Source organism: Myxocyprinus asiaticus, chromosome 7 (genome assembly GCF_019703515.2).
Source record: "Myxocyprinus asiaticus isolate MX2 ecotype Aquarium Trade chromosome 7, UBuf_Myxa_2, whole genome shotgun sequence".
Classification (NCBI taxonomy): domain Eukaryota; kingdom Metazoa; phylum Chordata; class Actinopteri; order Cypriniformes; family Catostomidae; genus Myxocyprinus; species Myxocyprinus asiaticus.
The window spans coordinates 50,435,001-50,457,913 of record NC_059350.1 but is presented as its reverse complement, the minus strand read 5'-3'; the positions used below and the strand labels follow the sequence as shown (position 1 = coordinate 50,457,913).

General features: G+C 35.6%; 1 protein-coding gene across 1 annotated transcript in view; it reads right to left on the bottom strand.

Annotated features, from left to right (window-relative positions):
- Positions 1 to 2,745: 2,745 nt before the first annotated feature.
- The window catches only part of abcb6a (ATP-binding cassette, sub-family B (MDR/TAP), member 6a), a 21,808-nt gene continuing 1,640 nt past the window's right edge, over positions 2,746 to 22,913 (bottom strand). The window contains exons 2-20 of the mRNA XM_051702171.1: positions 22,543 to 22,913; positions 20,145 to 20,285; positions 19,353 to 19,542; positions 19,121 to 19,213; positions 18,839 to 19,031; positions 14,199 to 14,320; positions 13,344 to 13,453; positions 12,746 to 12,811; positions 11,031 to 11,156; positions 10,680 to 10,756; positions 10,509 to 10,572; positions 10,342 to 10,427; positions 8,295 to 8,352; positions 6,672 to 6,776; positions 6,292 to 6,466; positions 6,090 to 6,202; positions 5,708 to 5,802; positions 4,204 to 4,272; positions 2,746 to 4,081 (exon numbers count right to left, since the gene is read on the bottom strand). The exon at positions 22,543 to 22,913 is cut by the window's right edge and continues 179 nt beyond it. Coding sequence (XP_051558131.1) covers positions 3,922 to 4,081; positions 4,204 to 4,272; positions 5,708 to 5,802; positions 6,090 to 6,202; positions 6,292 to 6,466; positions 6,672 to 6,776; positions 8,295 to 8,352; positions 10,342 to 10,427; positions 10,509 to 10,572; positions 10,680 to 10,756; positions 11,031 to 11,156; positions 12,746 to 12,811; positions 13,344 to 13,453; positions 14,199 to 14,320; positions 18,839 to 19,031; positions 19,121 to 19,213; positions 19,353 to 19,542; positions 20,145 to 20,285; positions 22,543 to 22,913 — 2,414 coding nt within the window. The 3' untranslated portion in view covers positions 2,746 to 3,921. The remainder of the gene's footprint in view (positions 4,082 to 4,203; positions 4,273 to 5,707; positions 5,803 to 6,089; positions 6,203 to 6,291; positions 6,467 to 6,671; positions 6,777 to 8,294; positions 8,353 to 10,341; positions 10,428 to 10,508; positions 10,573 to 10,679; positions 10,757 to 11,030; positions 11,157 to 12,745; positions 12,812 to 13,343; positions 13,454 to 14,198; positions 14,321 to 18,838; positions 19,032 to 19,120; positions 19,214 to 19,352; positions 19,543 to 20,144; positions 20,286 to 22,542) is intronic.

Here is a 22,913-nt window from a genome sequence, read left to right as displayed (position 1 = left end):
TGCGCGCAGTCTGACTAGAAAATAAGCGCAATGGAAATATGTACAATGGATCTAAATATTACTTCTGCTGTTTGACTTTTGAATCCTTTTCTTTCCATTGAAAAGATATGAAAGTATCTTCGAGTTTGTATCCAGGTTTTAATAATTTTCTAGAACGCTGATAAAGTGCGTAATCGCGTGATAAGTGTTACTTTTCTAAACGCTGGTCAAGATGGACCAATCACGGTCGTTTTTGATTACTAGATAAGAAATTTAAAAAACATATTTTACAGAGACTTATGAGACAAATGTCAATTTGCATATCAGATAATAAACCGTGGAATTAATATATTTAAATGATTATACTTTGTATATACAAATATCTCCAGTAAGACACATAAAACTTTCTGATTTGAATGTGGCTCAATGAGGGATTCACCTGAAGGTAAAAACACTATGTATCGTCTCATAGGCCAGTGATTCTCAACCGGCGGGCCAGGACCCCTAGGGGGCCTCAGCACACTTCCAAGGGGGCCTCAAGATGACTTAAAATGAATTTAAAATAAGAAATATTAAAATAATCCTACTTTGAGGGCCTGGGTAGCTCAGCGAGTAAAGACGCCGACTACCACCTGGAGTCGCGAGTTCGAATCCAGGAAATGCTGAGTGACTCCAGCCAGGTCTCCTAAGAAAACAAATTGGCCCGGTTACTAGGGATGGTAGAGTCACATGGGGTAACCTCTTCGTGGTCACTATAATGTGTGGTTCTCGCTCTCGGTGGGGCACGTGGTGATTTGTGTGTGGATGCCGCGGAGAATAGCACGAAGCCTCCACATGCGCTATGTCTCCGCGGTAACACGCTCAACAAGCCAGGTGATAAGATGCGCAGATTGACTGTCTCAGACATGGAGGCAACTGAGATTCATCCTCCGCCACCCGGATTGAGGCAAGTCACTACGCCACCACGAGGACTTAGAGCGCATTGGGAACAGGGCATGCCAAATTGGGGAGAAAAAAATAATAATAATTCTAAAAAAATACTTTGAGATGTATGCCTACAAATTATAAACAGACTCTTTCTGAAACTTCTAGAATCATAAATTATCCAGTGATTAATTATTTTAATCAGACACGTCTAGTTTCGGGCGAGGGGGCCTTGAGATATTGTCTTGGACAGTGGGGGACCTTGGAGTCAAAAAGGATGAGAAACACTGTCATAGGCAACAGTTTGTAGCTAGAAACATTTCCACAATGTCATTATGACACTATTTTAAAGCTCCTTGGTAAGACGGCACGAATTTACCAATATGTTGGAGTAATTTCTTCTTGCGTCCAATCAGTCACGCGAGCTAAAACTACTACTAGGCAAACATCACATAACGTAATTAATATTAATGAGCCAAGCTTTTAAGATTTTCACAGCGCTGGATTTTCATATTGATATTTGTGATATTATTTATAATATTTATAACTGGTGCCTCTTGTTTGTTTCTCAATGCAATCCATGTAAACATCACACTTTCACTACATATTACAAACATATTTTTTTATATTAACTGTGCTGTAAGCGATTTGTTTCATGGAAAATAAAAATTCCTTCCTCCTGAAAGCTATTAATGAAATAAGTGTCGTGAGATATCTCACTGGTCTCTCTAGACTCTGTCAGCAGCAAACAAAAATTTATCCAAGGGGCGGTCTCTGACGCTTTCGACCTGTCAATCATTTTGTGCATTCTCATTGTGTTGTAGTTGCAGCAAATTATTCAGGCATAACGCCATTTTTATGCCATGTTGTTCATAACAGTTGTCAGTTGAGGGCGCTATTTTGCTGTTGTTGTTAAAAACCGTTTCTGCATGATGTCGGTCTCAATAAAGCTTATTTGGTATATTTGGAGGGTGGGGTGTTGGAAAGAGGGGCGTGGCTAATAGACCTTTTTCCACGTTTTGGAACGTGGAAGAAAACGTTTGCAGGGTAAACTTCGACAGCGGTGAATGGGAGTGAATGGGAGATCACAGCAAATATTATTTTCACTTACCCATTTGCTCCAAGACCAAAAGAAAACATCCACTATTACGTTTGAATGACTTTCCAGAAGAGGAAAAAAATAAAGAGCGGTGGATTAAGACAAGTGTTGAACTGAGATTGGCTAACGAGCTAAAGCTAGTGGCAACATATCACGTGCTTGAAACGTCACTTCCGTCAGTTGTTAAATGCCGAATGCTTCCGTGTAGTAAAAAAACTTGATTCCAAATTGGGATGATACAACACTGAAAATTCATACACAACATGGCTTGAGTCAAGTCAGTTCACTGGCGGCCATCTTTGGAACACTTGCCAAATTTACCGTCACTCTCTCAGCAGTTCTAATAGAAACCCCTCGCAGCTGTGGTAATTTGTTTTTTAAAACCAATTCCAGGGTAATATAACAATAAGCATAATGTTATAAATTTACACCCAATATTTTAAAAAAATATATATAATATAAAAAAAAGTGAGATTTACGCTAATAAATAAGGCGGAAACGCGTCATCACAGTCAGTGAAATGGCTCGATCTTGTGGAAGTAGAATGACTAAAATCGTTTACAGCACTTTTAATTTGGAATTTATCCCAAAACAAACATGTGCACAAAATAAGCAAAACCTACTCACAAACTTTACAAACCAATGAGATATTTGTAGTTTATTTTTTTTACACAAAACATGAAGGCAGCTTATGTATAAACAATTGTGCATGTGTGATCAATCATGATAATGAAACATGCATATAAATATAAGCCTTCTTTGGCTTTATTGTTCAATAAAATACAATGACAATCTTTACAAACAAAAACAAACTGCTTTTGCCATCCATTGTTATAGTGTAGCCTACCTAAGGCAAATTCTGTACATCAGAATAATAAAAAACAAAAAATCTCATTTACTACAGAATTTTTAGTCTAGAAATCTACATGTATTTAAAAAAATAGTACGCTAAAACACTTCCCAATGGCTAATTTCGACCATGTCCCCTGAGTTTAGTGTCAGTCCCATATAGTCCGTTGTCCCCAAAGATTAACTGATTGTTGTACAGTACAAAAATCAAGCAACAAGTACCACATTATAGTTGCTGCATATGAAACTGTGATACTTCCAGCACAAAAATTATATTGAAACATACAGCTTAAAGGACAAATAAAAAAATATGAAAATAAATCGATAGTCAAACTTGCACATAAACATGTCAGGTGTGGTAAATTACAACGTGTGCCACTTTAGACCCTATTCAAACAGCAGTTTCATACTTTCCCTTATAAAGAACGGCAAATCAGAAGATTTACTCAAATAACAGGCTAAAATAACAAGTCCACTGTGCATTCAACATACTGAAGTGTCTTAATTTGCTCGTAGCAATGTAGTACTTCAAATTATAGTACTGGAGGGAGAAACAATAGTCACAGCATTGTTTTATACAATGCACGTTAACATCCAGTCAGTCTTTTCTCATTAAAGGCCATATAAATTCATTTACATTATGAATGCACTTATGTTTTGTACAGCCACATGCACAAATGCACACACACATACTATGCAAACAAATTCTATGGGAAAATTCAAAGTATTTTAACCTCATAAATAACACAATATATTACCAATGAACCCACTATTGTATTCATCTTCTAGATGTAATGTCAAATGACCCATATTTTAAATTAGACCCATCCTAATGCAAGGGAACTAAGTGGCGAGCGCAAGTGGATGTCAAACAAAATAATTAAAAACAAAGGACTAATATATCTTAGAAATAAACCTATAACAAGATATGCCACTTTTAAGAACTGGCCCCTGATACAAAAATAATACAAAACTGCTATTAAATAAATATGATGCTAAAATGAAAAAACAGCATTGGTTTAACTTAAAACTAAAACAGTCTGCATGTCTCATTGCACGTTTAGTGTTTTTCAATGGCCCTTGTGTTCTGCAGTGGATGCTGGGGGTTGTAGTTTCTCTGATTTCCTGTCCTTGGTCTCAGTGTCAGAGGACGAATCAGAGTCCTGCGCTTGCTGTTGTTTCAGCCACATGTCAGAGTACATCCCTCCCTTTGCCAACAGCTCATCGTGCCTGTGAGAAACAATTATACTGGACTTTCACACTGGATGGTTCATTTATTAACCCATAGTGAATGACTTATTCTCTGAAGACAGTTATTCAAGCTGTTGAAAAAAACAAATATGGATTCTTACCTTCCTCTCTCCACGATCTGTCCATCTCTAAGAACAAGAATCATGTCAGCTCCAATGATGGTCGACAATCTATGGAACACACATTAATGATAGAATTATTCAAATAATTCTGTTTAAATCATAGCATTGTTAAATGCTTTATTCTGATTGGTTGACACACATTGCAAGGGTGTCGATCAGAGATTAAAAATGAAATGTTTTTCATTTCGGTTTGTTCGGAGCAGAAACTGTATTTTTTCCATTCCGGCTCTGATGATCTGCGGCTTCCGTTCAAAATAGTAACCGGTTAGAAAAAATAAAATAAAAAGGGTTAATAACGTTCTTTTTAAAATTAAAGTACTCTGTGCAAAGGGTGGGTGATATACCAATTGTACTGTTGCCAGATCTCGCGAAGAGAAACAAGCGACCTGGTCTGGAAAAAAACAAGGCCAAATTAAGCGACATGCCTCACAAAAATTCCCCTCATCTGCAGTTGTTCAAACAGTCAGATAGTCCCGCTCAAAACAAACACAGGAACAAACACACAACATTTGGAACCAAAAAAAAATCTAATAGCTTGGGATGTTTCTAAGGAATTACTGTCCTTAACTGGTTATGTAAAAGTTTGTTGTCTATAAAATTACTATTTAGAGACAAAATATACTGTATGCCGTAACCATGGTATAAACAGAATTGTTTCAGAATTACTGAATTAATTTTATTTTTAAATAATTCAGTGGTCCTTTATCAGTTATTCCCTACATATATGAGAAAAGAAGTGGCATTTTTTGTTGCTTTGTGACAGAGTTTAATGAAATGAAATTATTTGGGCTACATTAATTTAGTGCAATTAATCATATAAAAAATAACGTGTAAAACAATTAATGCAATTAATCATGCTCCTTGACCCCTACATAAATTCCGTAATTAAAGTACTGATTTTCCTACCATCTGAGCAATTCAAGCTTGAAGTACATGTACTGAAACTTTGTGTTTTAACAGGCCGCTTCAGCAGTGGGCAGTCAGCGCAACTTAAACCACACGAGCAGCGCAGCCACAGTTTCAGCTACTTTCAACTTGACAAGAGCGTCCTAAAAAAGTGGCATTTATGATGCTGAAAACCAGTGAGACGCACATGTACATAGACAACAATTAAAAAATAGCTAAGACAGAAAGCAAGAACGCGTCCTGTGAGAACAGGACAGATTGGCAAACGCAATTGCAAAATGTACTACTGTCGACTGTAGGCTTGTTCAATGATATGGGAATAGTAAACAGTGGTACTATATTGACTTCTAAATGCTTCTTTTTGTATTGTCTAATCAATGCCACAATGATGCAATATATTTCTATATATATATATATTTACAGTTATTCTAATTATTATTTATATTGAATTATCTTTATTTAGGGGCTTCTCATATGCGATTAATTCAATTAATTAATCAGCATGTCATGCAATTAATTCAGTTAAAAATTGTAATCAATTGACAGCTCTAGAAATGATGTTTAATTATGTGCATACCTGTGAGCCACGACAATGGATGTTCTGTTGGCACAGACTTTAGCCAGTGAGGCCTGAATGTTTCGCTCTGTCTGTGTGTCTAGAGCAGAGGTGGCCTATGGGTAGAGGACATCAATATATCAAATATATAAATGCAAAACAGTGTCAATTCCAGCCAAGTTGTATCAGCTTAAGAGAGAATATTAGTCTATGATGAAAAAAAGTACTTAAAAAAAAAATCAGCACAGAAATAATTAAATCTCAACCTAGTGCTTTAATTGAATAGGACTTGATTCCAAAATTGTCATTAATTGATTATATTCTACATAATTTCATAAAATTATAATAATGTCCAAAAAAAACTATGTAAGTATTGTCCCATAATGCAGTGGTGCTGTTGTACCTCATCGAGTAGAATGATCTGTGGTGCTTTCAGGATGGTGCGAGCGATGGCGACTCTCTGCTTCTCTCCTCCACTCAACTTAAGACCCCTCTCACCCACCGGAGTGTCATAGCCTACAAATATAAACCAAACATCAATATCAACAAGAAACTCACAAAATAAAGCCATTCTAGTCTCAAAAGTTTTTATTCTTATTTCTCACCTTCAGGGAAGGCTATGATTTTGTCATGGATGTCGGCAGCAATGGCAGCTTCCTCCACCTCCTGGTCAGTGGCAGTAACTCGACCGTAACGGATGTTGTCCCGAATGTTGTCATTAAACAGGACAGTGTCCTGAGGGACGACGCCAATGTGAGCACGCAGAGAGGACTGCTTCACCTAAGACACATCCAGATATACGAGTTAATACACAACACTAACAGCCTACCACATTTATTATGAAAAAAAAATCAACACAGCTGAAAATAAAATACAAGCGACTTATAAAATATTTGTTCATAAAGATTTTTTGTCCAAAAAGTAATGCAAAAATTCCAAGACCATATTTTGGTGTCTTGTACATTTCTATTAAAGACAGACTTACTTTTGAAATGTCTTGACCATCTATCTTTATACAGCCGCCCTGAACATCGTAAAAACGGAAAAGCAGGCGTATGATGGTGCTCTTTCCAGAACCTGACTGTCCAACCTGAAGGAAACCAAAACAATCCTCGGGTATTACACATACTGTATTAACAAAACAAGGCCTACAATACATGTTCAATTTACAGCAGAACTAGTTGTGATTTGTGTCTTTACATCTAGATGTATACTCAAGAATACTCAAAAGTAAATGTACCTGAACAACACATATTAGTGTGGAATAGAATAGAAAATAGAAAAGAAAAAAACAGCACATAAGAGTACAATAGCACAGAAGAATATAATAAAAAAGTTTAGAACAAAGCAGAATAGCACAGAATAGAAAACAACAAACAAAGTGGAATAGAGTAGAATGAAACAGCACAGAATATAATAGAATAGCACTGAGTAGAACAAAGCAGAACACAACAAAATGAAGTAGAATAGATTAGAATAGATAAACAGACTAGAAAAGAACAAAGTACAATAGAAAAGAACAGAACAATGAAATAGAAATGAGTACAATATAACAGCACATAATACAGTAGAATAGCACAGAATATAATAGAATAGAATACAATAAAATAGAATAGAACAGATTAGCACATTAGAATAGAATAAAAAGAATAGAATATAACAAAGCAGAATATAACAAAATGGAATAGAATAGAACAGAATAAAACAGCACAGAATGGAGTAGAATCATGCAGAATAGAATACAACAGAAAGCAGAATCAAGTAGAATGAAACAGCACAGAATATAATAGAACAGCATTGAATAGAACATAGTAGAATAGAATAGATAAAATAGAATAAACAACAGAATGGAATAGAACAGAATAGAACAAAGCAGAATACAACCAAATGGAATAGAATAGAATAAAAAAAGATTAGATAGAATAGAATAGAAAACCGTAATAGAACAGAACATAGTACAACAGAAAATAATAGAACAGAACAAAGTAGAATATTAGACAATAAAATAGAATTGAGTAGAGTAAAAAAGGCACATTATAGAGTAGAATAGCATGGAATAGAATAGAATACAACACAATAGAACAAAGTAGAATACAATAAAGCAGATTAGCACATTAGAATAAAAATACAGAATAGAACAGAACAAAGAAGAACATAACAGAATGGAATAGAATAGCACAGAATAGAATGCAACAGAACAAAGTAGAGTAGAATGAAACGATGCAGAATATAATAGAACAGCATAAAGAAGATTAGAACAGTAGAATATAATAGAAAAGAATAGAACAGAAAGAACAGAATGGAATAGAAAAGACTAGAATACAACAAAGCAAAATGCATGAAAGGGAATAGAATAGAAATACAGAATAGAACAGAACAAAGCAGAATATAAAATGATAAAATACAATAGAGTAGAATAAAACGGCACATAAGAGTACAATAGCACAGAATATAATATAATATAATAAAATAGAACAAATTAGAATAGAAGAGCAGATTAGCACAGAAGAATATAAAAAAAGAACAGAACAAAGAAGAATATAACAGAATGGAATAGAATAGAAAAATAGGTTAGATTAGAACAGAATAGAATAGAATAAAAACTTACAAGTGCTACAGTCTGGCCAGGGAGTACAGTAAAAGAGACATCTTTTAGAATCTCCTTGCTGCAAAAACATCATATAAAATATTATTGTCAGATCACATTATTAATTACAGTTGTGCTCAAAAGTTTGCATACCCTTGGAGAATTGGTAATATATGGACCATTTTTAAAGAAAACATGAGTGAGCAGGCAAAACACATTTCTTTTATTTCTTATAGGATTCATATTCATCTGTAGGTTATAACAGAATGGCACAATCATAAAACAAAACATGGCAACAAAGAAAAAAATGAAATGACCCCTGTTCAAAAGTCTGCATTCCCTTAGTTCTTAATACTGTGTATTGCCCCCTTTAGCATCAATGACAGCGTGCAGTCTTTTGTAATAGTTGTCTATGAGGCCACAAATTCTTGCAGGTGATATAACTTCCCATTCGTCTTGGCAAAATGCCTCCAGGTCATGCAAAGTCTTTGGTCATCTTGCATGAACTGCACGTATCTCCCCAGAGTGGCTCGATGATATTAAGGTCAGGAGACTGTGATGGCCACTCCAGAACCTTCACCTTTTTCTGCTGTAACCACTGGAGGGTCAACTTGGCCTTGTGCTTAGGGTCATTGTCGTGCTGGAAAGTCCAAGAGCGTCCCATGCGCAGCTTTCGTGCAGAAGAATGCAAATTGTCTGCCAGTATTTTCTAATAACATGCTGCATTCATCTTGCCATCAATTTTCACAAGATTCCCCGTGTCTTTAGAGCTCACACACCCCCAAAACATCAGTGAGCCACCACCATGCTTCACAGTGGGGATGGTATTCTTTTCACTATAGGCCTTGTTGACCCCTCTCCAAACATAGCGCTTATGGTTGTGACCATAAAGCTCTTGGTCTCGTCGCTCCAAATTACAGTGTGCCAGAAGCTGTGAGGCGTGTCAAGGTGTTGTCGGGCATATTGTATCCGGGCTTTTTTGTGGCATTGGTGCAGTAAAGGCTTCTTTCTGGCAACTAGACCATGCAGCTCATTTTTGTTCAAGTATCGTCATATTGTGCTCCTTGAAACAATCACACTGTCTTTTTCCAGAGCAGCCTGTATTTCTCCTGAGGTTACCTGTGGGTTTTTGTTTGTATCCCCAACAACTCTTCTGGCAGTTGTGGCTGAAATCTTTCTTGGTCTACCTGACCTTGGCTTGGTATCAAGAGATTTCCGAATTTTCCACTTCATAATAATTGAACAGTACTGACTGGCATTTTCAAGGCTTTGGATATCTTTTTATATCCTTTTCCATCTTTATAAAGTTCCATTACCTTGTTATGCAGGTCTTTTGACAGTTCTTTTCTGCTCCCCATTGCTCAGTATCTAGCCTGCTCAGTGCATCCACGTGAGAGCTAACAAACTCATTGACTATTTATACACAGACACTAATTGCAATTTAAAAAGCCACATGTGTGGGAAATTAACCTTTAATTGCCATTTAAACCTGTGTGTGTCACCTTGTGTGTCTGTAACAAGGCCAAACATTCAAGGGTATGTAAACTTTTGATCAGGGCCATTTGGGTGATTTCTGTTATCATTATGATTTAAAAAGGAGCCAAAGAACTATGTGATAATAAATGGCTTCATATGATCACTGTCCTTAAATAAAAGACAGTTTTTTTGCATGATCAGTCATATTTTCAAAATCAATGCCAAAATTTCACAATTTCTGCCAGGGTATGCAAACTTGAGCACAACTGTAAATCATGCTCATTTGTAATGTTTGACTATACTAACTACTGGAATCACAAAAAAGTATAGTACCATGGTATTACTATGGTTTTGGACATGGTACCAAAATAACACCATGTTTTTTGGGTATGGTAATACCATAGTATTCTTTGAAGTACCTTGGAGCATCATGTAAATACCATGATATACGGTATATACTAATTAACCATTCAGTATCATGGTATATTTTAAAGTTTCATGGTATTACCATCTTATAACTGTACTATGGCACCACCACAGTACTTTTTTGTAAGGGACTGACATTAGATTTTTTTTAACCTACAGTACTTACCCTTGCGTGTAGCTGAAGAACACATTTTCAAACTCTACTTTTCCCTGCCTGTAGTAAAGGCTGCCTGCGTTGACATCATCCTTCACCTAATTAAATAATTAATTATATGCTCATTAATTATTCTAATGCTCCTGTGATATGAATTTCAAAAATAATCATTTGCTCACCTCCTCTTCCTCAGTGAAGAGCACGAACATACTTTCCATGTCAATGAAAGAGTTCTGGATCATTCTGTCCGAGGAAAAATACACATTTGCTGTCAGGTTTTTTAATCAAATGTACCAATCTCTACCAATAAATTGGCGATAACTATAAACCACGAAGGAAATGTATCACACCTGTAGTATGTTCCAAACCAGTTGAGTGGGGTGTAGAGTTGAATGATATATGTTCCAAACAGCACATAATCTCCAACCTGGAAAAGCAAGACAAGTGAAATGCAGTTCTCCACAACTTGAGAATACAGACACATTCCTAAGAAATTTTACTATGGAATCCAAAAACTGAGGGAAAATTACAGTCTTCTATAACTCTTCTAATAATTACAGGCTATATACTTTGGCTCATCCAATCAAATTTTAGACTAAATTTTTTTTTTTATTACAAACCAGATGATTTGATGTCTTAAGAAGTTCACACACTACCTGTCTTTAACAGAGGTATAATATCTATGGTGCCCTGATTTGTACCTGAAACTTGCCCTCTGTCACAAAGTAGGCACACAGCAAAGATCCAGCCAGCAGACCTAAACCAATGATGAGATTTTGAGTTTGATTTAAGAGGGCCAGAGAAGCATTGGTCTTCCACTCTGATTCCTGAAAAAAAATAAATACAAACAATAATAATTATATATAAACAGATGCACAGGTAGCTGTAATAACCTGCCGGGCATTATTACCTGCCGCACCTCCACCAGTGCCTTCAGCCCAGCTGTGGGAGCCACCTATCTTCAATGTTTCAGCTTTTTTAGCTTATTTCTCTCATAGACTGTCTCCAGACCCTTTTCCCATGGAACAGTAAGCTCAATCATTGCAATTTTCCTAGCTGAAGTTGACCACAACACTACATCCGCCCTCAAGGAGGTAATGGCAACCTCGGTAGGAAATTTTAGCTGCTGGCCGAGGTCAACCATCATTGACCAATCACTTCCAGCCACCAAGATTGATCTGGCTTCCCTCCGTGCGGCACCTTTTTTTATCCACAATTTGGAATGGCCAATTCCCACTACTTAGTAGGTCCTCGTGGTGGTGCGGTTACTCACTTCAATCTGGGTGGCGGAGGACAAGTCTCAGTTGCCTCCGCTTCTGAGACAGTCAATCCATGCATCTTATCACGTGGCTCATTGTGCACAACACCGCGGAGAGTCACAGCATGTGGAGGCTCATGCTACTCTCCGCGATCCACGCACAACTTACCACGCGCCTCATTGAGAGCGAGAACCACTAATCGTACCTTCAATCGTACAGTACAGTATATATTTTATATATATATATATATATATATATATATATATATATATATATATATATATATATATATATATATATATATATACACACACACACACACACACACACACATCCACACACTACCGGTCAAAAGTTTTAAAACACTTGACTGAAATGTTTCTCATGATCTTAAAAATCTTTTGATCTGAAGGCGTTTGCTTAAATGTTTGAAATTAGTTTTGTAGACAAAAATATAATTGTGCCACCATATTAATTTATTTCATTATAAAAAAAAAAAATTTTAAAAAAAGTTTTTGAAATTGATGACTTGGACCAAATAATAAAGAAAAGCAGCCAATAAGTGCCCAACATAGATGGGAACTCCTTCAATACTGTTTAAAAAGCATCCCAGGGTGATTCCTCAAGAAGTTGGTTGAGAAAATGTCAAGAGTACAGGTCTGCAAATTGTAGGCAAAGGGTGACTACTTTGAAAATGCTAAAATATAACACAGTTTTGATTTATTTTGGATTTTGTTTAGTCACAACATAATTCCCATAGTTCCATTTATGTTATTCCATAGTTTTAATGACTTTACTATTATTCTAAAATGTGAAAAAATAAATAATATATATAATAAAAAATGAGTGTTTCAAAACTTTTGACCGGTAGTGTATATATATTGTAGAGTATATATATATATATATAATAATTATGAAAGCTGCATTTATGAGTCAGTCTTAAGCTTTATATTCGTTTAAAATCAATTAACTACAAATTACAGATGTTATAACATTTATACATGATTTAAAAATAGGAATTCTTAAACATTATATTATTATCAATTCATTTCAATTACCTACAAATTAAAGGGAATATAACAAATGTTCCCTTTTATCTAGGATGAAAGGCTGTCTAAATATATATATATATAAAAAGAGTCAAAAACAGTTGTTACCTGATATTTTAAGATGGTATCCTCAAAGCGACTCACTTCATAGCTTTCTGCGTTATAATATTTCACCTGTTGACAATATCATAATTTAATCACATCATATACATTGGATATTATGTGCAACAGCACTAAACTGTTATTGTGTCAATGCATTTATATTATGTTTTTATAACAAATGTTCTGGTAACATTTTACAATAAGGTTCTATTTGTTAACATTAACATGAACTACTAATAAACAATACTTGTACAGCATTTATTAATCTTGGTTAACGTTAATTTCAATATATAATAATATTTTTTTTTTTTAAATCAAAAGTTGTATATGTTTACATTAGTTAATGCACTATGAACTAACATGAACAAACAATGAACAATTGTATTTTTATTAACTAACATTAACAAAGATTAACCAATGCTGCAAAATATTTATTGTTAATTGTTAGTTCATGATACCTAATGCATTACCTAATGTTAACAAATAGAACCTTATGGTAAAGTGTTACTAACGTTCTCATTTTGAATGTACTAAATTCGTAAGATAGTCTGAATCGACAAAGGACAGGCCTTAGCCAAACAAAGAGGAAACCCTCTTGCCGTACCGTCTCAAAGTTCAATAAAGAGTCCACAGCTTTAGATTTGGCATTGTTATCTTGTGTGTTCATATCTCGCCTGTATTTGGTTCTCCATTCCGTGATAACGATCGTGAGAGCTGATGAGAAACAGCAATAACAGTGCAGTCAATCAATAATCAAATGCAGATCCACTATATTTAATTATGATTCTTTCTTCAGGTCTTCTGAGCCAAGCAAGTGCAAAAGTGATCCTCCACTCTACTTGGGGTGCTAAATCCTGATGCTGGGAATCTATTTTCCTGCCGCTTTTTGTTGAGTATTTATGCCATACGACATACTATCTTTGCAGTATGCAATATGTGTACAGTATGCAAAATTACTGTATGCATTAAAATATTACATTTGCCAAAATGTGCATTATACAAACCGTACAGTGTGGAATACTGCCTGTAACCCACAATGAAATGCAATGAAAATTTCCAGCATGATAAATAGTAAATAGTATATGGTTTATACTGCACAGAATGCAGTAAGCAGTAGGTTAGTATTCTATTACAAGCCCTTATTCCACTAATGAAAGTTGACTGAACCAGCTTAACAAGGTCTACAGGTTTAACTGGAAAATTGAGTTGAGTATGGTTGGAACTAAACTTAAGAAACTAGATCTACAGAAGTAGGATTGATCGCTGATCTACACAGTGTTTTATATATAGACTAAATTGTTCAAGATCACTGGTGTGACTGATTCTTATTTAATGCCTGGAGAAGAGCAGTGTTTCACCACTTACTTTCAAAACAAAGCAGGCAAGTAGAAACTTTTTCCAATAAAAGACAGATTGTTGCAAATTTGACATTAACAGCAAGTTTTTGTTTGGTACTTACTGAGGTAGAGGGCCATGCAAATGAAAACTATGAGGCCAAACCAGGCGTTGAAGTTGGAAATGAAATAGACAATGGCGATAACAATATCAGCAATGGTGGGGAAGATGCTGAACACAATGTAGCTGTTGAAATACAAATACAGAAATAATCCCATTATTATTATTGTTTTTTAATGATTGGGATTGGTTAAAGGGATAGTTCACCCAAAAAATTCCCTCATCATTTACTCACCCTCATGCCATCCCAGAGTGTATGACTTACTTTCTTCTGCAGAACACAAACGAAGATTTTTAGAAGAATATTTCAGCTCTGTAGGTCCATACAATGCAGGTGAATGGTGACCAGACCTATCAAGCTCTAAAAATCACATAAAATCAGCATAAAAGTAATCCATATGACTCCAGTGGTTAAATCTATGTCTGCAAAAGCAATATGATAGGTGTGGGTGATAAACAGATCCATATTTAAGCCCTTTTTTTAATTTTTTTTACTATAAATCTCCACTTTCACTTTCACATTCTTAAAGTGAACATGAAGATTTATAGTAAAAGATTGAAATATTGATCTTTTTCCTCACCCAAAGTGGTTGCATCGCTTCGGAAGACATATATTAAACCACTGGAGTTTGATGGATTACTTTTATGTGGCCTTTATGTGATTTTGAGCTTCAAAGGTCTGGTCACTATTCACTTTCTACAGAGCTGAGATATTCTTCTAGAAATCTGTTTGTGTTCTGCACAAGAGAGAAAGTCATTCACATCTGGGATGGCATAAAAGTGAGTAAATGATTTTTCACTTCTGGGTGAACTATCACTTTAAATTAGGCCAATATTATAAGCAAATAATACCAGAGCATTTTTATAAGTCAAACAGTATACTCTTTTTTTTTTTTTTTTTAAATGCCAAGTTTCTAACCGAAAGCTACGGCAGTGTGCGCGCTATGCCAAGTTTAAAAGCATTTCATATTTATCCATTTATTCTGCTGTACAGCAGACAAAAATGTATAGATTTATAATCCCGGACCAATATACGGTTGAAGTCAGCAGTTTACATACTCCTTAGCCAAATACATTTAAACTCAGTTTTTCACAATTCCTGACATTTAATCGTAGAAAACATTCCCTGTCTTAGGTCAGTTAGGATCACTACTTTATTTTAAGAATGTGAAATGTCAGAATAATAGTAGAGAGAATGATTTATTTCAGCTTTTATTTCTTTCATCAAATTTCCAGTGGGTCAGAAGTTTACATACACTTTGTTAGTATTTGGTAGCATTGCCTTTAAATTGTTTAGCTTGGGTCAAACGTTTTTGGGTAGCCTTCCACAAGCTTCTCACAATAAGTTGCTGGAATTTTGGCCCATTCCTCCAGACAGAACTGGTGTAACTGAGTCAGGTTTGTAGGCCTCCTTGCTCGCACACGCTTTTTCAGTTCTACCCAAAAATTGTCAATCGGATTGAGGTCAGGGCTTTGTGATGGCCACTCCAATACTTTGACTTTGTTGTCCATTTTGCCATAACTTTGGAGGTATGCTTGGGGTCATTTTCCATTTGGAAGACCCATCTGCGATGAGCTTTAACTTCCTGGCTGATGTCTTGAGATGCTTAAATTTATCCACATAATTTTCCTTCCACATGATGCCATCAATTCTGTGAAGTGCACCAGTCCCTCCTGCAGCAAAGCACCCCCACAACATAATGCTGCCACCCCCATGCTTCATGGTTGGGATGGTGTTCTTCGGCTTGCAAGCCTCACCCTTTTTCCTCCAAACATAACGATGGTCAATATGGCCATTTTGTTTCATCATACCAGAGGACATTTCTCCAAAAATTAAGATCTTTGTCCCCATGTGCACTTTCAAACTGTACTCTGGCTTTTTTTTTTTCATTTTTTATGGTGGTTTTGGAGCAGTGGCTTCTTCCTTGCTGCACAGCCTTTCAGGTTATGTCGATATAGGACTCGTTTTACTGTGGATATAGATACTTGCCTACCTGTTTCCTCCAGCATCTTCACAAGGTCCTTTGCTGTTGTTCTGGGAATTATTTGCACTTTATGCACCAAACTACGTTCATCTCTAGGAGACAAAATATGTCTCCTTCCTGTGCGGTATGATGGCTGTGTGGACCCATGGTGTTTATACTTGCGTACTATTGTTTGTACAGATGAACATGGTACCTTCAGGTGTTTAGAAATTGCTCCCAAGGATGAACCAGAATTGTGGAGGTCTACAATTTTTTTTCTAAAGGTCTTGGCTGATTTCTTTTGATTTTCCCATGATGTCAAACAAAGAGGCACTGAGTTTGAAGTTAGGCCTTAAAATACATCCACAGGTACACCTACGATCAGAAGCTAATTTGCTAATTGTCTAAAGGCTTGAAATCATTTTCTGGAATTTTCCAAGCTGCTTAAAGGCACAGTTAACTTAGTGTATGTAAACTTCTGACCCACTGGAATTGTGATATAGTCAATTAAAAGTGAAACAATCTGTCTGTAAATAATTACTGGAAAAATTACTTGTGTCATGCACAAAGTAGATGTCTTAAAGACTTGCCAAAACTATAGTTTGCTAATATTAAATCTGTGGAGAGGTTAAAAAATTAGTTTTAATGACTTAAACCTAAGTGTATGTAAACTTCTGACTTGAGCTTTTGGCTACCACATAAAAATACTTATAGCACAACTCTCTGAATTAAGTGACTGTGATTGATTAAATTGCAGCATTCTGCATTAAAATATTGTTGTATTATTACCACTAAACTGTAAAACTGACCAACGTCACAGGCAGCTGATTTCCTACATCTCTGTCAATGTTTCATGTCTCCCAAACCACTTATTTTGCAATAATTACTGGCTGAATGTATAATACCTTTTATTTTGGGATGCACCAATGTGAACATTTGTGGCCGATACCGATAACAAAAAACTATAGGCCGATACCGATATTTTGCCACTTATCTTATTTTGTCATCAGATCACTGTTTTACTTAGGGCTGGGTAAAAATTCAGATTTTACAATGCATTGCGATCTTCGTTTTAACTCGATATCGATTCTTAAATCCCAAGACCGATCTTTCACTCTGTGTGGCAACTCTCTATAATACAAGTAAATCACTCTCATGTGCAACAAAATCTTAGCTATGTAGCTAAAAATGATTAGCCACAGGTTTGTAAATGTTCAGATTTCACTGCGTGTTGAGAGTAAAAGTTTGGTTTAACTCGTTCTGTGTATCCAAAGACAAGATCCATGGGTCCATTTGTCATTGAATAATGTCTCTTTTAATACCCGTTCTGTTTGTTAAAGTCATTTGTTGATTAAAAACAACAAAAAAAAGAAACATTTTATTCTAATCACACATGGATGTGCTAAAGAAATTATGCACATCTTCTCACATTATTTGGACTTACTGGCTGATACCGGTGGTCTTAAAGAGACAGTACCGATTAAGCATGTGTTCTACATATCAATGTAAATACTTGTATATAGTACAAATTGTGCAAGTAAACAATAAACATGTAACAAAAACATTTATGCAACATAATATATGCAATTTCAAAACATTAATTGATGGAAAAGAGTGAATTTGAAAATTTTTCAAAAGCTAAAATGTGACTAATTTGATTAAAAACTAATGATAAAATATAATTTGTAAAATTAATATTTTCGACTTGTACCTAGAAGGGTTGCCTAGAAATTTCCTTTATAATTAAGAGCATTAGCTGAGAGAAAATTAAGAAAAAGTGACATTTTAACAGAAATGTACCCACATGAATGTATATTGGATCGAATCGAGATTGGAATCGAATTCTTGTGAATTGGAATTGAAAAATCCGTATCAACACCTAGCCCTATTAGGAATGCTTAAAAAATTTACAAGGAGGTACAAAAAGGTTTTTTAGTGTTCTAACAATAATTCATTTCTATTGAACATTGGATCTGTTGAACACATGACAGGCCAACATTTTAAAGAGAGCCACAGTGAAAGATAAATACAAGATAGAAAAAGATACAAAAACTGACTAAATATGATAACATGATGATTGCTATGATAAAAATGTTATTTTGTACTTCTAAAACATTTTTGCACTTCTGTTTTTGCAGTTTAAAATGCAGCCTTTTATGGTTTAGTAATCGCACAAGGCCATTTTGCAATTTCAATCTTAATTCAATCAATCATGCAGCATTAATTGATATCATACCGATATCTCAGAAGTCAAAGTCTGCTAGTTTCAGAGTGTTTTGAATGGTTTCCCTCATCATGTAGTCAGGTAAGTGCCGCTTCTACAACTGTCACGTCCATTTATGCTGTTTTTTTCCACATTAACATAAGAACGAGAAAGAAAAAAAATGAAATATTACATGTTCTTAGGAGTGCCAACCTTATTGTGGTTATTATTATTTCTGGATTGAGTATCTGAATTCACAGAGTTTTTACAAAGTGTGTTACTAATAACAAGAAATAAACCATCTGTCTTTCTTGCATTTTCATGCTTATTACAGATATGCCGATGGTTTTAATTTGGTCAATAATTGGCAGATAAATATCAGCAGCCAATACACTGGTGCATCCCTACTTTTTCTTAAAAGTTTCTAAATCATCTCTCATAAAAACAGGCAGATTTTCTAAATTTTTTGAGCGTCACCTGAGCAGGCTATTGATGGAGGAGGTTCCTCTGTCGATGCTCCTGAGGACGTCTCCGGTGCGGCGGCCCAGGTGCCAGCGTAGAGACAGAGAGTGTAGGTGAGCAAAGAGACGTACCTGGACCACACGATTAGTGAACTGCTGCACCCGAATCCAAAGGAACGAACGTAAGTTACTCACAAACCCAGACGCACCTGCACATGGAAACAGATGAAGACGAATTTGTGTACGGATTTGAACTAATATTCAGTTTAAACAGAATACAATTGAAATGCTCTCTCACCAGCTCCACCTCCCTGCAGGAACTTCAGCAGCACGTAAATACAAACTGTAGTGGCCAATGTCTTCCAAGAGCTTCCGTCTGTTAGCTCGTTCACTGTGAAGAGAGGAAATCTAAGTGTGGGCATGTGACGTGCTAGAGCTTAATTTCAGATGGTGTTAAACAAACCAGCCTAGCAACAGGACAAGCACCTATTACAATATTAACCCAATCATGACTGAAAAATAAACTGTACCTATGTTCTTGTAGAAGATGGGCACAAACACATTGATGGCACGCTCCACTCCCAGCAGGCCGAGACACAGCACAACCAGCAGCTGAAGCAGAAAGCTGCCTTTAGGCCACATATAAGGCACCAAAAGACGCACCTTCTTCCAAAAGTCCTTCCATGTAGACTGATTCTCGGCAGAATTACCCAAGAGAGGCTGCACAGACATGAAACACCATAAAATGTGTTACTGTAGTGATTTAAACATTCAAATTAGAGGTAGACCAATATATCGGTTTTACCGATTAATCGGTGCCGATAGTTGCCTTCTGGAAGTATCGGTTATTGGCAGAAATCCATTTAGATAGTTGCCGATAGTTTTTTCATCATTTCGTATTACAGAATAAGAGTCCCTGGTGTGTCTTGGCCTTGTTTATACTTAAAAGTTCCGCATTACGCACCAAATCTTAATTTTTCTGGTTATTATTGGGATTTTGGTTGAACGAAAATCTGCATCTGGAATTTTATACATTTTGGATTCATTTTCTTTGCACATCATAGTATAGAAAGATAAAGACAAGTTTTTGACATTCTATATAATAAACTGATTTTAAAAACTATTGGCCCCCCACCTTTGTTATCGGTATCAGAAAAATCCACTATCGGTTGACCTCTAATTCAGATATATCTGCAACTTTTTGTGGGCAGGACTGCTTTAAGTAATGTGCTGAGTAATGTGAAAATCCAGAGATGGACACATCCCAAACAAGTCAAGTGTTTAATTCACTGGACTATCCAAAATTGTTATCCGTCACTCACCTGTGTGCCATGCTCCACATCTCGCTCATCCTCATTGACAAGAAGCATGTACGGTCGCCGTGGCAACCCTGGAGCCTTTAGGCCTAACAGGAAGAGCAAACCTGAGCTGAAGTACCGCACCAGCCAGAACGCAAACTCTATCTGCAGACATAATGGCAAAACAAATTAAATATGCACAAAGTGATTACACTTTGTCTTGTTTATATCTGCTAGTACCCTGTTAATGGACAGTGTGTCTTCGCTGATATAAACAAGTTTCATAAAATCTGTACACAAGATGTAAAAAAAAAAAAAAATGTAACACTTTTAACTTAGAAGTGTCAATCTAATTACAGCACTGTTTTTTGCTTCATGGGTTTGATTGGATTTGATTTATTAAGTGTATGTCACATAGTTTGTTTTCTGTTGATATATTCTGCTGATATATAAAAATATATTAGGGAAAAAAAAACATGAAAATGTACAATTAGATTTATTATTTACTATTAATATCTCTAAGTATACACTACCGGTCAGAAGTTTTGAAACACTTGACTGAAATGTTTCTCATGATCTTAAAAATCTTTTGATCTGAAGGCGTATGCTTAAATGTTTGAAATTAGTTTTGTAGACAAAAATATAATTGTGCCACCATATTAATTTATTTCATAATAAAACTAAAATTTAATAAAAAATAAAAACATTTTTTTGAAATTGATGACTTGGACCAAATAATAAAGAAAAGCATCCCAGGGTGATACCTCAAGAAGTTGGTTGAGAAAATGTCAAGAGTACATGTCTGCAAATTCTAGGCAAAGGGTGACTACTTTGAAGATGCTAAAATATAACACAGTTTTGATTTATTTTGGATTTTGTTTAGTCACAACATAATTCCCATAGTTCCATTTATGTAATTCCATAGTTTAGATGACATTATTCTAAAATGTGAAGAAAAAAAAATACGATTTATAATAAAGAATGAGTAAGTGTTTCAAAACTTTTGACTGGTAGTGTACATTAAACCACAAACGTTTGAAAATGACAAAACTACACTATATGTTTAGTACTTAAGGTAAATCTGACAACAGTGGACCATTTTTGTTTGCTAAATCAGACAAAATTGGGTGCAAAAATTAAAATAATACACAAACTTATCAGAAAAATCATTTAGATTTAAGTTTACATTTAAGATTTCAATTTGACAATTAGACTTGCATTAACGATTTAACAAATAAATAATTATTTTAGATATTTATTAAACCACAAGTGAATTAAAATGGTATACAACGGAACCAAAAAAATGAGAAAAATAAAACTAATGAAAAAGACATTGTATTTACATAAGATTTAACATTTACATTAAATATTTCTAAATATATATTAAATCAATAAATGTTTAAAAAAAAATGGACTATTTTTGGGGCTAAATGCGAAATTTAAATAATACACATTACAAAAACATATCAGAAAATCATTTAGATTTAGATTTTAATTTACATTTATGTTTTTTAATTAGACTTTAATTAGAAAGATTTACACTTAGGCCTGTATTTAAGATTCATAATATTTAATCATTCCTTTAGATATTTATTAATCCACAAATGCTTAAAAATTAAGACTAATGAAAAGGCCATTGTTGTTGTGTTTTTTTTTTTTACTGCTCATTTAGGTAAATCTACCAAAACGGGGCAGTTTTTGTTGCTAAACCTGACAAAATCAGGCCATTGTTATAACACACTTTATCTACATTCATTTACATTTGCCCCATATTTCAGACTAGAGTAAATGGTGCAAAACTGCTGTGTCACTGTAAGTCACTTGATAGGGACCGGTTAGGGGCGTGGCCAAAAAGGCAGGCAAACATGCATGGAGAACTGAGCATGACTCAACAATATTTACATGCATGTCACTGCCTGCTATTTACAGACACATCCTAAAATGACAATGAGCCTGTTTACATGCACACCAATACGCTGATTACTCTAAAAAAAAATCAGCATATTTAAAAAATCTGACAAAGCAAGAAATCCATGTTTACATGACATTTGAAATAATCGTGTTATTCTCTACTTTTGACATCAAACCTTGAAGAGGCATGTACTCAACACATGTGCACATTGGATGAGCCAGTAAGGACACTGGGTAAGGTGTTGACATGGCACGCGAAATCTGCGTAATAATCGATGTGAGAGCATGCATGTAAACGTGCTCAATGTGTCTTCATACCTGACAGAGTTGCAGAGTCATTCAGAATTGTTAAACCAGTTGGATCCTCAATATTTACCTTTTGTCTTAAAATTACTACAATGCTGTGTCATGGTGAATAAGCATTCCTAGCATTCCAACACTTCCACAAATAATCAGCACAATGGCATCAATGTCAAAGTTCATGAAGCGAAATACAGTTACTAGGGATTACCTGTTGATTAGACGTCTCCAAAGCCCACCACCACTGTGGGCTCATCCACGATATAAACGCCAGATTTTCAGATGCAAAAGCTATGGCCCAATAGAGCAGCAGAACCGCACTGTGGCCTCTGGTTCTATCCCGAACCAGAACCCTCTTCCTCTCCAAACGCAGCAGAGCTACGGCCCAAATCCAGCCCAGCATGGAGAGACACCCACAGAGCACCACATATCCCGGGACCTCACCACCCTCGGCAATCCGAAACACCATCCAGCACAAGGCCTGCAGGATGAGCAGCACCGACAGGCACACCTGGAGTCGGTAGAGCCGAGAGCGAGGGATGAATTTGGGCTCCATGTCCGTGCCGTTGCGGCTGTAACAGA